Source organism: Salvia splendens, chromosome 9, assembly GCF_004379255.2.
Source record: "Salvia splendens isolate huo1 chromosome 9, SspV2, whole genome shotgun sequence".
Taxonomy (NCBI): domain Eukaryota; kingdom Viridiplantae; phylum Streptophyta; class Magnoliopsida; order Lamiales; family Lamiaceae; genus Salvia; species Salvia splendens.
Window position 1 is genome coordinate 19258222 of NC_056040.1, and position 14318 is coordinate 19272539.

Below are 14318 nucleotides of genomic sequence, written 5' to 3' on the forward strand. Positions count from 1 at the left end.
TTGCCAAGATCCAAATCCAAGTCCAAGTCCAAGTCCGAGATCGAGATCGGGACCGAGCCCGAGACTGCGACCGCGACCACGACCACGAGCACGAGCACGTGCACGGGCACGGGCTCAGGCTCGGGCGGGCGGGCGGCAGCGGCGGCGGGCGCGTGTACGCACCTGTGGGCTCTTTCACCTATCTTGGTCCACTATAATTATTAAGTAGCATAAAGTCACTTAATTTAAACACATTAAAAGATGTGTTACTTCTCCAATGTGGGATAATTAATACTAGTTAATTATTCCCTAAGCTCAAACTCCAAGCTTTAATTAAAAGCTAATTATGCCTAACTTTAATCCACTATTTCTCACTCACCGGAAATCGGATTTGAGAAAGTGAATATACTATATTTATCTACGTAAAATGTAGATCGGCGCTATATCATTTAATTTCACAAAATAAATGTCTCGTCACATTTATTATTTGGTCACAATCCATTGACCGGGCATATTTAATCCATGATTTTTACAATCCCCCACATGAGTGGAAATAGCCGAATGCATATGAATGCAGACACAAGCTCAACCCTCGAGAGGTATATAAGCAAAAGGATAGGTAGTTGTTGGCTTTGAACCCTCCATAGTCGACACCATCGGATACACATGCGGCTTAGTAGCGCGATGCTTTGAACTAATCCCCCACAACGTGCACCGAGACAATGGTGTTAACGCTTAAACACCTCAACCTCGTCCGTTCTCACGTTTTGTGTCCATTGCGGTCTTGGACATCACTTTGGATTCATAAGTGCATTTTATGAACCGACCACACTTCGCACTTACATAGGTGATTCTTAGTCAAGTACCTTGCCATACTTGGTCTCTTTGAGAACTCCATCTCTTTGAGATCCTTAAGAACCATTAAAAGTCATAGACTTAGCCTTTACCACTAGGCAAGTTCTCCAACACTCTATTGCTCTCTAGGGAATAGATATAGTTGAGTGTTTCTCATGAACTCTCATAGCTTAGTTGTCCCTTTGAACCAAGTTCTTGGGATCTCCAGTCATCATGGTTGGGTTACCACTATGATAATTCTTTAGTTTGTGGATTTCAAACTCATTCCCTCTAGCAACTTACTCATTTGATCACGGTTTAACCCTTTGGTCAGCGGATCCGCTAGATTATCTATTGACTTCACGTAGTCAATTGTAATCACCCCTGTTGTGATAAAATGTCTCACGGTGTTATGTCGTCGACGTATATGTCGAGACTTACCATTATAGAAGCCATTGTTTGCCCTTCCAATAGCTGCTTGGCTATCGCAGTGGATCAGCACTGGTGGCACTGGCTTAGACCAACATGGAATATCTTCAAGGAAGTTTTTAAGCCACTCGGCTTCCTCACCCAATGAACTCTGATTCCATGGTTGATCGGGCTATACATGTCTGTTTTGTGGATTTCCACGATACAACACTACCCCCAATACTAAAGACGTATCCACTTGTTGAAAGTGAGTCTCTATTGTCGGATATCCAATTTGCATCACAGTACCCTTCAAGTACCGGGGGGTATCTCGAGAAGTGTAGCCCAAGATTTTGAATATGTTTTAAATATCTCAAAACCCTCACAAGAGCTCTCCAATGCTCTTTGCTTGGATTGCTCGTGTAATGACTCAACTTGTTCACGGCACAAGCAATGTCAGGTCGAGTGCAATTAGTTAAGTACATGATGCATCCGATGACCCGTGAATACTCTTCTTGTGCAACGGGCTCGCCTTTGTTCTTGCTCAAGTGAACTTCGAGTTCAATTGGAGTCTTAACCGGCGCGACATCATAGGCTTTGAATTTATTCAATATCTTCTCAACATAATGCGATTGTGTTACGATGATTCCATCAGACGTTCTTAGAATCTTCATTCCAAGAATTACATCGGCTAGACCCATGTCTTTCATATCAAAGTTTCTCTTTAACATGGCCTTTGTATCGTTAATTACTTGAGTGTTGCTACCCAAGATTAACATATCATCAACGTATAGACACACTATAACATGACCGTTATTAGTGCTCTTGATATAGACACATTTGTCGCACTCGTTGATCTTGAACCCGTTTGATAACATCACATTATCAAATTTCAAGTGCCATTGCAATGACGCTTGTTTCAGTCCATATAGAGACTTTACGAGCTTGCATACCTTTTTCTCTCGTCCAAGTACTACAAACCCTTTGGGTTGTTCCATATAGATTTCATCTTCTAGTTCACCATTTAGAAACGCGGTCTTTACATCCATTTGATGAATCTCAAGATTGTGCAATGCAGCAATAGCGAGAAGCACTCGTATAGATGTAATCCTTGTTACAGGTGAATAGGTATCGAAGAAGTCATGTCCTTCCTTTTGTTTAAAACCCTTTACTACTAGTCGGGCTTTATACTTATCCACTGTTCCATCGGCCTTAAATTTCCTTTTAAGTACCCATTTGCAACCTAGAGGTTTCGCACCTTCAGGTAGATATACCAACACCCAAGTGTGGTTTAGCAAAATTGAATCAATTTTGCTTTGAACAGTTTCTCTCCAATGCAACCCGTCTGGGCCATCGAATGCTACTTTTATAGATGTCGGTTCTTCATCTAACATAAAAGCAATGTAGCCAGGACTAAATATTTTTGGTGTTCTGACCCTACTACCACGTCTTAGTACTGTATCATTTGGATCGGGCCTTGCACGCTTGCGTGATTTAGGTTCCTCATCCACTGATTTAGAACTAGTGGCTTCAATCTCCACTGGTTTAGAACTAGTGGCTTCTTCTTCAATTCTTGTCACAGAATTGGTTAAGACTTTTTCCTTGTCTTTGCAAGGAAATGTATTTTCGAGAAATACAACATTCCTTGACTCAATTGTTGTTCCTACAGTAATAGTCGATATTTCAGACTTGTGAACAACAAATCGATATGCACTACTATTAAGTGCATATCCAATGAAGATGCAATCAACCGTTTTAGGTCCGATTGTAACTTCTTTGGGCGGAGGAACCATCACCTTAGCCAAACACCCCCACACTTTGAGGTATTTGTAGGATGGCTTCCTTCCCTTCCACAACTCATAAGGAGTAACATCTTTTCCTTTGAGAGGGATCTTATTCAAGATATAGTTGGCTGTCAATATAGCTTCCCCCCACATGTTATGTGGTAATCCTGAAGTCAGAAGCAGTGCATTCATCATCTCTTTTAGAGTTCAATTTTTGCATTCTGCAACACCATTAGATTTTAGTGAATATGGTGCAGTCGTTTGATGAATTATACCACTTGCGTTGCATAACTCCTCAAACGGGGCTACATATTCGCCTCCTCTATCGCTTCGAATCATTTTGATTTTACAACCAAGTTGATTCTCAACTTCGTTCTTATAATTTTTGAACGCTTCTATTGCTTCATCTTTACTTCTTAAAAGATAAATGTAGCAATACTTTGTGCAATCATCTATGAAAGTGATAAAGTACTTTTTATCACCTCTAGTTTGCACCATCTTTAAATCACATACGTCCGTGTGAATTAATTCAAGGGGGTTTGTGCTTCGTTCCACCGAGTGAAACGGCAACTTAGTCATTTTTGCTTCAAGACAAATTTCATATTTATCTTGGATATCCAATTCATTAGCCTTTAGTAAATCTAAATTCACTAATCTTTTAATGACTTTTGAATTCACATGTCCCAATCTACAATGCCACAAATTTGAACACTCGGTCAAGTAAGAGGAAGTAGATGCTTTATTATTAGCCAACACTGCGAGTTGCCACACTAAGTTTGAAAAGCCCGTCGGTTACATAACCTTTCCCGAGGGATTTTCCAAACTTATACAATACAATTCTATCAAACTCAAATACAAGTTTAAACCCCTTATTAACTAGTATTGATCATGACACTAGGTTCTTGCGGATGTCTGGGACATGCAGCACATCCTTCAGCGTTATTGTGACGCCAGACGTCATCATGAGGATCACATTTCCGATGCCAAGGACTTCGGAGGATGCTTGATTCCCCATGTTGATCTTCCTCCCTTCAACAGCAGTGTAGGAGACAAACTTGCTCCTATCTGAGCAGACATGAGCAGTAGCGCCAGTGTCGATGTACCAGCCACCCTTGTTATCAACAAGGTTAACCTCTTTAGTGACCACAACAATGAGGTCCTTTTCATCCCAGTCCTTGAACTCCTTCTCAACGACGTGGGCAGCCGGCTTCTTCTTCTTGCTGTGGCAGTCCTTTGCAAAGTTGCCCGGTTTGCCACATTTGTAGCAATCGCCTTCAAACTTCTTTGTAGGCTGCTTTCCCTTCCCTTTGTCATTTGGATGATTTGGGCGAGAGTGTTTGTTGGAGGGACCGCCCCGCTCCAACAGATTGGCTTTGGCTTTGGCTTCAAGTGGGGTGAAGCCCTTAGCCTTTTGGTCGCTTTTGCGCACATCAGCTTCAATGCGCAATTTCACGATCAAGTCTTCAAGGGTCATCTGATTTCGCTTGTGCTTGAGATAGCTCTTGAAGTCCTTCCAACTAGGAGGAAACTTGTCAATGATCGTGCACCTTAGGAATTTGTCGGGCAAGGTCATCCATTCAGCCACTAATGCGTGGATGATCATTTGGAGCTCTTGAACTTGCTCCATGATGGGTCGAGAATCGACCATCTTGTAGTCCATAAACTTGGATGCTACAACTTGTTCAGTACCTGCAGCATTATCTATGCTATACTTCTTTTCTAGGCTTTCCCACATTTGTTTAGATGTGGTTAAATTGGAGTATACATTGTAGAGGCTATCATCTAATGCACTTAAAATAAAATTTTTACATAGATAATCCCCTTTTCTCCAAGCTTCATAGTCCGCCATGACTTCGAGACTAGTCTCTTGATCACTTGGCGCGGGTGGCTCGTTTTCCGTGAGGAAGTTGGCGACGCCCAATGTTGTCAAATAGAACAACATCTTTTGGTACCACCTTTTGAAGTCAGATCCTCCAAACTTTGGTAGCTTCTCGGCAGGTGGCATCATTCTTGGTGCCAAAGGTGCCGTACTTGGTCCATGGAAGGAATCAATTCCATTGCCTCCGAAGGAGCCAACAACATGGTTGGACATAGAGCCCCCACCATTCATGTTAGGCATAGAGCCCGCCATGGTCATGTTGGGCATAGAGCCCGTCATGTTCATATTGGTCCCGCAGGAGCCAATACCCGTGTTGATCCCGAAGGAACCAGCACCCGTGTGAGACCCGAAGGCCCCAGCACCTGTGTGAGACCCGAAGGCCCCAGCACTCGATCCATTAAAGGATCCGAATGAACCACTAAAAGTGGAACCAACCGATCCACTCGAGGTGGATCCGCCAGTGTGCCCAAGGGGGTTAACGAACTCCCAAGGGGTTGTTGATGAAGATGGGTAGCGCCCTGGAGTGGGCATCATCGTTGGAATCGACGAAGTGTTGACCGGTCCAGTGGTCGCCATGTTGGAGGAAATGGCGGCGGCGGAGGTGGCAGCAGCGGTGTTGGATTCAGTCGACATCTCCAGCAAAGGTGTTAAAGGTTTCGAAAGTTTTAATTTCAGTTAAGTCCAAATTCCTTCAAAAGCAAGTTATATCTCGTCTTGCGATTGTTGGTTTCTGGGATTACAAGAGATAACAGTAGGGCGTAATGCAACCCAAAGAAGGAATACAAATGGAAAACTGAACTGAAAAATTGAAACAACTAAACCGTGAAGTTTGATAGCCGAGTCGAGGAGGCTTCTTCCCGCAAGACGAGATACGCCCCGGTAGTGCTCTCGGTTTGGCGTGTCGTCCCCAAAGGTAAAACGGCTACGTCTCTGGTGAAGCAGCACCGCTATCAGCAGAGCTCCGGCGAACTGGATGGAGGAGAGGGCAGAGCTTCGACAGAAAGACAATGCAGAGAGGGAGAGAGTTTATGATGCAAATGCTTGTGAATGTTGTGCAGAGATGCATGGAATGGCTAGCCTATTTATAGGCTCAGTCCACTGCTGGGGGGTCAACAGCCATGATGGCTGTCATCATTGCGAGAGTGTAACTGCCGAACGTTACGACCGTTACGAAAGCTTGTGGCAGGCGTGTGCCTTTCGCGTGTGGAGCGTGTGGATTTCTCACGTGGCAGCCGTGTAGGCTTTGACTATGCCACGCTTGACAATGTGTCAAGCCACTTGGATTGCTGACTCGGCGGTGGTCTAAAAAGATTAGTAAAGTCCAAGTCCGAGATCGAGATCGATATCGGGATCGGGCCCGAGACCGCGACCACGTGCACGTGCACGTTCACGGGCACGGGCTCGGGCGGGCGGGCGGCGGCGGCGCGCGTGTGGGCTCTTTCACCCATCTTGGTCCATTATAATTATTAAGTAGCATAAAGTCACTTAATTTAAACATATTAAAAGACGTGTTACTTCTCCTATGTGGGATAATTAACACTAGTTAATTATTCCCTAAGCTCAAACTCCAAGCTTTAATTAAAAGCTAATTATGCCCAACTTTAATCCACTATTTCTCACTCACCGGAAATCGGATTTGAGAAAGTGAATATACTACATTTATCTACGTAAAATGTAGATCGACGCTATATCATTTAATTTCACAAAACTTAATGTCTTGTCACATTTATTATTTGGTCAAAATTCATTGACACGACATATTTAATCCATGATTTTTAAGCTGCGACATCCTAAACTGCTTTGTGTAGTCGTGTCCCCCAGTCCGAACACCAGACATTCCACGACGCCGTGGAACTACTTCTGGTTGATAAGGCATGACCACATCCTGATGTTGAGAAGCGGGGTACTCCATGACATCAGTGTTGTTCGTAGATTCGAGGACATTCCTAACAATTTCTCGAATCTGGCGTACTCGTAGGTCCATTTCGTCTTCCGTAGTTAAATGGAAAACCTGCTGAAAACCCTCAACCTAGACAAAAAAATGATACAATTATCAATACGAAACAATCTATATCACATGAAAGCATATAGTTTAATATAACAAACTTACAAATAGTCTCATTGAAGCAGTCGACTGGTTCATCCCAGCAGTGGACCGTGCCCCAGGCTGAGTCAGGTACGTCACGGTAATCCTGTTATACCACGCCATATACCCCGGGCTCATAGGAATATTCATGGACATCGGTGCGGCGTCTTCGGCAGCCTGGAACCTTTCGTACCTCAGGTCCCACTCCCCAATGTAGAACTGATGTGTGTTTGCCCAGTTGTTGCCCTTCTTACCACGCCGATCATTTTTGCCCAAATGATCGGCGTTCCTTCCTGATACCGATTGAACTGTCGCCGCACTCGTCCAGACTCATGTGCCTCGACATAGGCCCAACATACCAAATAGGTTTCGCACAAAGAGCATCCATTCACATCATTGCAGTAGTCAGGCAGTATGCAATATGCGTATGACGCCCAGATAAACTACAAAACAGCAATGCAAATGCCAAATTAATTCCATAATAAGTTCATAAATGAAGTCTAAACCGAAATAATATTCACCTGGCCAGGAGCATTTCCTATCTGCGTTGTTCCTTTCCACCTATACATAAAATTGATGTAAGAAAATTACCCAATATGCATAAATAAATAAATACTTAGATATATACCTGGCGCCACATGGTGTATATGGCTCGTGCACAACTGATCCTATGAACGAAGGCCTCAATGTGGGCATTCTTTCCCACGCCCATAGCTGCAGAAGGATCATAGGCCAGCCCAACTCTTTCCTCTTATCCATGGAAGCCTCGCACAGATAATGATAAAGGTAAATGCCGCACTTCCCTAACTAATAGTCTTCACCTCTTCCGGATCCCCAAGAGCATTCAACCACATAAATGGAACCTTACACCCTGTGGTGTCTGGTAGAATGAGACCTCCTAATAAAATTAGGGCATGGATACGTGCCCTTTGGATGTATACGTCCCCAAGCGCATTCAACCACATAAGCCTCATGCGTCTCTCCCTAAGACGCATGAGCATCATGCGTCGTCTATTAAAATTTAAAAAAAATAAAAGACGCATGAGGGAGATGCGTCTCTACCTAAGATGCATTACCCTCATGCGTCGTTAAAAGAAACGAAAAAAAAGAGACGCATGACCCTCATGCGTTTTATGAAAGACGCATAATCGCCATGCGTCTCATTAAAAGGAGACGCATGAGGGTCATGCGTCTCTCCCAAACCCGGAACAAAAAAAAACAGTTCAATACAAACACGGAATCTAAGTTCTATTCTAGAAAAAAAAAAAGAAAAAACCCTTCTCGTTGAAGTTAGGATATTTTTGTCCGTGCCCTCTGTTGTCATTACAAGCGCTTAAAATGATTTCGACAGTTGATTTTTCACCAATAGAATATTCTATTATTCTTTACTATCCCAAAGCAAATCTACTCTAATGTTTGTAGTATTCATTTTTATAAGTAACACTTGTTAGCATATCACAAAATTTGTTTATTAATTTTTTTAAAAATAATTAGATAGTAATATTGTCTACTAGTTAATTAAGCATACATTAAAATTTCAAATAATTAAATTAAACAATATAACCAGCCACCTTGACAAAATATTGACTTCAACATTAATATTAAATGTTAGTTGATTGAAAATATAAGCGATACTAGTTTTCAAAAGTGAAAAGTGCAAACTTTTGAGTAACAAATTAAAATGGTAAAATAAGAAGAATTCTAAAATACTAAAATGACGTAACTTATTAAAAATAAGAACATGTGTAAATGACGAATGAAGTAACTTATTACAATCTTAAACAATACAATTACATCTTTAAGTACAATCCTATGGAAAATCCAATACTCACTCTTAACGCCGGCTTCTTATGACATAGATGATGTATACCATTGGATATACCTGTGAGTATAGGAAACATGCAAATTAAAAATTCGTTAAATCATGCACTTACCATTGGCTATGTCTGCACATGTTGAAGGATGACCACATCAATATTTATTTAGATAAGTTAAGTTTATAGATGCATAATCAAAATGTAATGATTTTATTTTTTACATATATATTGATGGTTTATTATTATAATAAATTCAGCGCAAGCCATTATTGAGAAAATAATGATGAATTCGTCTATTCTAACCTCTTTGAGCATGTTCAAGCTCATCTATAAAGACCTTCCTTGAGTCTTACACCTTGCCTTAATTTCCTTTGATAATAAAAACCTTGAGGTTGTTGTGGAAAGTTGATTTAATCTTGAGGTTCCAATTGCTTTCGAGAGCGAGAGCAACATGAATTGTTTCAATTCATTTCTAACAACTAATCCAAATGTTTTAGTAATATCAATTTTCGGTGTTGGAAATTCTTATAGCTACCAATCTCACCTTGTGCTTTTGATACATTTTAGAGTTATCATAAGGAAGAATCTAGAACATGTGTTGGAAACGTGTAAAATATGGAGGAGGCTACAATCTTTCCAACAACATAACATGGTAGGAATCGAAGTTCGTCGAGGTGTAGTAAAATTTATAATATACTAGTAGTACTTAGTACTGCAATAAGCACTCTTTGTGTGCACCGGTAATATAACCGTTTCCTTAAAGGGTTGGAGCGAGAGAATCGATGCGTAAAGTTTTCAACAAAACATACATACATACGTACAATTTACAACGGACATATGCAGCGGCTAAATAACTAGTACATCCTACGATTATTCTCTTGATTTATTCCGGCAATGGACTTTGCCCATCGCCTACCCTAATTAATCACCCCCACCTCCACATTACCCACTCTAATCGGATACCCCTATACCTCTTAGTTTGTCCTGACTGCTGCTTCCATGTCAATTTAGTCTCACCAAATATTTGAGTCCACATTATACGGCAACGCTAGCAGCTGCCCCTGCGGCACCGACTCCACACCCCCAGAAGTCGAACCCATATTGAAACCCGACCCTCCAAAATCATGCCTCCCAAACACATTCATCTGCGCCACGAATCCGTAACCATCCCCCGGCAGAGTCTGCTGCTGCAGCGCCGTGTGCAGCAGCAGATTCATCGACAGACTCGTGCTGAGCAACGGCCATGGCGGCATCGAGTTAACCGCCGCATCTGCATTCCAGCTCATCACGCTACTACCATCATTAGCATAATTCTGCATAGCATTGATGTCAGGCTGCTGCGGCGGAGAGACGGGCATGCCGAAGCTGGGAAGCTCGATGTCGCCGGGGGACGATTCGTCGGGCGGGGAGGGGTGTGGGCGCTTGACGGCGGCGGTCTTCTGGAAGATTCGGCAGACGACCCATTCCTCCTTGGCGGGCTTGAAGGTGGTGTCGAGGCGGTACTCGTGCATCACCCAGTTGGTTTTCTCGCCCTTGGGGGCCCGCCCCCGGTAGAACACGAGAGTCTTCTTCATCCCCACCAGCGCGCTCCCGCGGTATATCTCCTTGTCTTTTCCCGTCGTTTTCCAGTACCCGGCGTCTGTCGCCCGGTTCGTCCTCAGCCCTGTTGGGTACTTCCGGTCGCGAAGGCTGAAGAAGTACCACTCTTTTCCCCCCATTGATGCTTTTGCTGCATTTTCAACCCAAACTCAATATTAGTATGATATTGTCTGATTTGGGCCAACTCCTATTAAAACAATTCTCATACTAATAGAATAGGTGCTATAGTTATATATTGTTGGCACATTTTCTAATCCCACTACGTTGGATGGTTTGATCTCCAACAGTATAAACAACATCTATTTTTATCCTCTTATATATTCAATATTATCATACTACTAATTCTGTTTTTTATCTGCTGTTGATAAGCTAGCTTATAAAACAATCCATTTTAGCTAGCTTTAAATTTTACTAAAAAAAGGAGCAAGAGAGGCAAAATGACAAGAAGAAAGTAAAATTTGACACAAATATATATAGACCAAGTAAAAACTCCAATTTGCAACATGTGGCACAAACTAATTAAGAACATGCATGATGATCAATTAACAAAACTACATAACTTTTTTTGAGAAAAATATACCTGGTAGATCCCAAGGCTCACACTTGTTAAGATCAACATCAGCAACAGCCCTAGTTGTGAATTCGAAATCCGAGACTTTATTGCTAAGGTAGTATGTGATGAGCTCTTCATCCGTAGGGTGGAATCTGAACCCCGGAGGAAGCTGAGTTTCCTCCATCGTGCTGTCTTGTGTTCGTTTTTAGCTCGTGCAAGAAACGAAGCGGATCGAGTAGGGAGGGCAGCATCCAGAGCCGGCTATTAATGGCCCCTTTTTATCCTTCATAGCTTTGCCCAGTTGATCGATCCTTCGTCGACAAGCCTCTTCTTCTCCTTACTATAAAGTCTTTGTTTATTATGATATTTACAGCTAACACTTTGACAAAGATAGTGTGTCGCATCCATCTTTAGATTTTCTTAATGCCTTGGGGCGTTTTTTTTTATTTCAAGCTACTTATGTGTATTAATTACTCTATCTAATTTGTTATTGAGATATAGGATTGGGTAAGAGAATAGTACGATTTCTGTTGCATTTTCTTACTTGCCGCGTAGTTTCAGCCTTAGTCATCATGACTAAATGATAGTAGAACACAATAGTGGTCCCATTTAAAATAATTTAGTGGTAAAAGCATTCACAATGGATAGGCTCCACTCAAGGGCATATCTCCATTTCCTCCTTCCACGTCATTATTTTACCCATAAAGCCTATCTTCATGCAATAAGAGAGCCAATTTCATGGCCTATCCTACTTCCCATTTCAATCGGCCCGTTGGGGTGAAGTGATGGGGGCCGATGATCGGCCCCTTTTCCACAATGGGGCCAATCGGGGGGCCGATCATGGGCCCGGGAGACCAGCCCTCCATTGCCAATGCTCTAAAGTGATTATCGGCCCCTTTTCACAATGAGGGCCAATCGAGGGGCCGATCATGGGCCCGGGAGTGCCAATGCTCTAAAGTGAATATTTGTGAGGCTAAATTGAGATCTATAATTCGAGTTGCGGGTACGTGTTTGTATGTCTAAGTCTGTCACACTCATTTTTAAAGTATGATTTAATTACTTAGGCATGTGAATTTATCCCGTACATACTAAAAGTAGTGGCTATCGATTTTGATCATGATCTGAATTTAAAGCATAATACTTATACAATCTAGGTTTAGTTATAAAAACATCAAAACTTAATAAAACTCCGTATGAGATTAGTTTGAATCACATTTATTATTAACTCAGAATGTTTTACTATTTCTTGATTAAAATATTATTCCTTAAATTGAATTTGCTACAACAATTTACATCGATCTTACCACAGATCATAAAATCAAATCAATTAATGTATAAATTGCAGATTAATATATATTTTTATATTTTGATATGGACAAGATGAGTTTTTTTGGGGGGGTTTCATGGTATTCAGGGTAATCTATCATCCCAATGATCAATGCCACTATATGTTATGAGATTGACTGGCCAAATAATTTGATGTATTCATATAGTTAGATATCGAATTTCTGATGTTATGCTTAAAGGAGAAGATAAGAAATAGTAAACATTGATTGTATATATTAAGGTGTGAATGCAATATTCATACACAAAACAATTAAAATGTGTATATGAGAGGGAGGGTTTAGTCGAGATTATGGGCATGAACGGTCCAACCACCTTCACCCATTTGTACCCACCAAAACTAGGGTAAACCTCCAATCACAACATGCCTTATAATCTTCCATATTCTATTGACACATGTTGCTTACATTCCTTTACCTTTTTCCTGAGGATTTCGCATTTTATTGCGTGATTTAACCTTGCGCTAGGATCGGAGCTATTTTTGTCCCCGCAATAATATTAATTTCCTTTTTTTTGATACAACGTTTTTCTATTTTGAAAAAAAAATTAAGCTTAGGATTGTGGACTGATTACACGAGCAAATTTCATTAGAATTATTTTCATAAAAAATAAATATACGGAGTATATACACATCTGTGTGTAAATATGTTTTGTTTGTCTACTTGACTATTAAATATAGTACTATAATTATGTGGGTGTGAGTTGGCCAAGCCAGAGAGTTAATGTGTGGCACGAATTTATCGTGGTACGATCTTTAAATTTATAGTTATTCATTAAAAATAGTACACGATAATCATTAATTATTGATATCTTCCTATATGTACACATAATACATTATCCTATTATCCCTCTTAATTGATCTGTATTTGTAGCTACACGGAGACGGTTAAATGTGGATTTATATATGTAGAACCTTAATAAAAAAAATTTAATAAAAAACGCCCTTTGTGGGCGGGGTTTAGGCAGACCCCCAACCCATAAATAAAAACAAAATATAATGTTCCGACAACATGATCTTAGCCCAAAAGTGACTAAGATCGAAAATGAGAATATGAAAATGTAGACCAGAAGTCCCACAAGTCGGGATCCTCCATGCTATCAAGAAAAAAAGAAATGCTAAATAAACAAAAGGGAAGCAATATTTAAAAGAAAGGTAAGCCATCATGAGCTCACGCTCAATCCACATCCCTACGTCGGAGGCGGAAGTTAGGATATCCCAACTGGTCCATCCTAACGAGAGCCTTCAGGTACCGAGGCGCAGAGATTGGATCAAAGTATGTAAGGGCACCCCCTACCTGCCAGAAAGTCGGCAGCCCGGTTTCCTTCTCTGTAGATGTGTGAGAAGCGAACGTGCCGTTGAGATGTCATGCTCCGGATCAAGGCCATATGATGTCTAAAATATGCGGTGCCACGATGTCCAGATGACAACAAGCTAACCAGAGCCGCTGAGTCCAGCTCTATCCAAATGTGAGTAGAAAGCTCCATAGCCATCCCCAAACCCCGAATCAGAGCCAAAAGTTCTGTCTCAAAGCTCGATGATGCAGCAATCGGAGCACAGAAGGCCCGCAGAAGGCCTCCATCAGAGCCACGAACCAATCCTCCCTCCCTCGCCTCCAGTGTCGATGTAGAGAAGGCACCGTCTGTGTTCAGCTTCACCCAAGGCGCATCAGGGGGATGCCATAGTACCATGAGCGACCGCAGAACACGCCGTCTAGGGGAAAAAGGCATGAAATCAACCGACGGCGCGCATCCCCTCCAATGATTCGGGGCGAGCTTGCCGGCCAGAACAAGTACATGCAGGTGATGAGTGACCTGCCAAATAACATGTGAGTGACGAAAAGGACGACCGCCATGCTTGCATCCATTCTTCTCCGTCCAAAGAAACCAAGCAATCAAACAGGGTACTAGAAAACTAATATGCATGGCGGGAGCCCTCTGGAAGGAAGACCTCCGCCAGTGACCTAGTCTAAGTGCAATATCAGTGCTCGTGTGAATCGGTGTGCGCGAGGAAGGAAACCAGGCATCGAAATACTCC

General features: G+C 41.9%; 1 protein-coding gene across 1 annotated transcript; it reads right to left on the reverse strand.

Annotated features, from left to right (window-relative positions):
- Positions 1-9550: 9550 nt before the first annotated feature.
- On the reverse strand, positions 9551-11334 carry LOC121747019 (NAC domain-containing protein 100-like). Its single transcript, XM_042140998.1, has 2 exons — positions 10967-11334; positions 9551-10516 (listed from the first exon to the last, which is right to left on the reverse strand). The coding sequence occupies exons 1-2, from the start codon at positions 11121-11123 to the stop codon at positions 9801-9803; spliced, it is 873 nt and encodes a 290-aa protein (XP_041996932.1). The 5' UTR covers positions 11124-11334; the 3' UTR covers positions 9551-9800.
- Positions 11335-14318: the final 2984 nt, after the last annotated feature.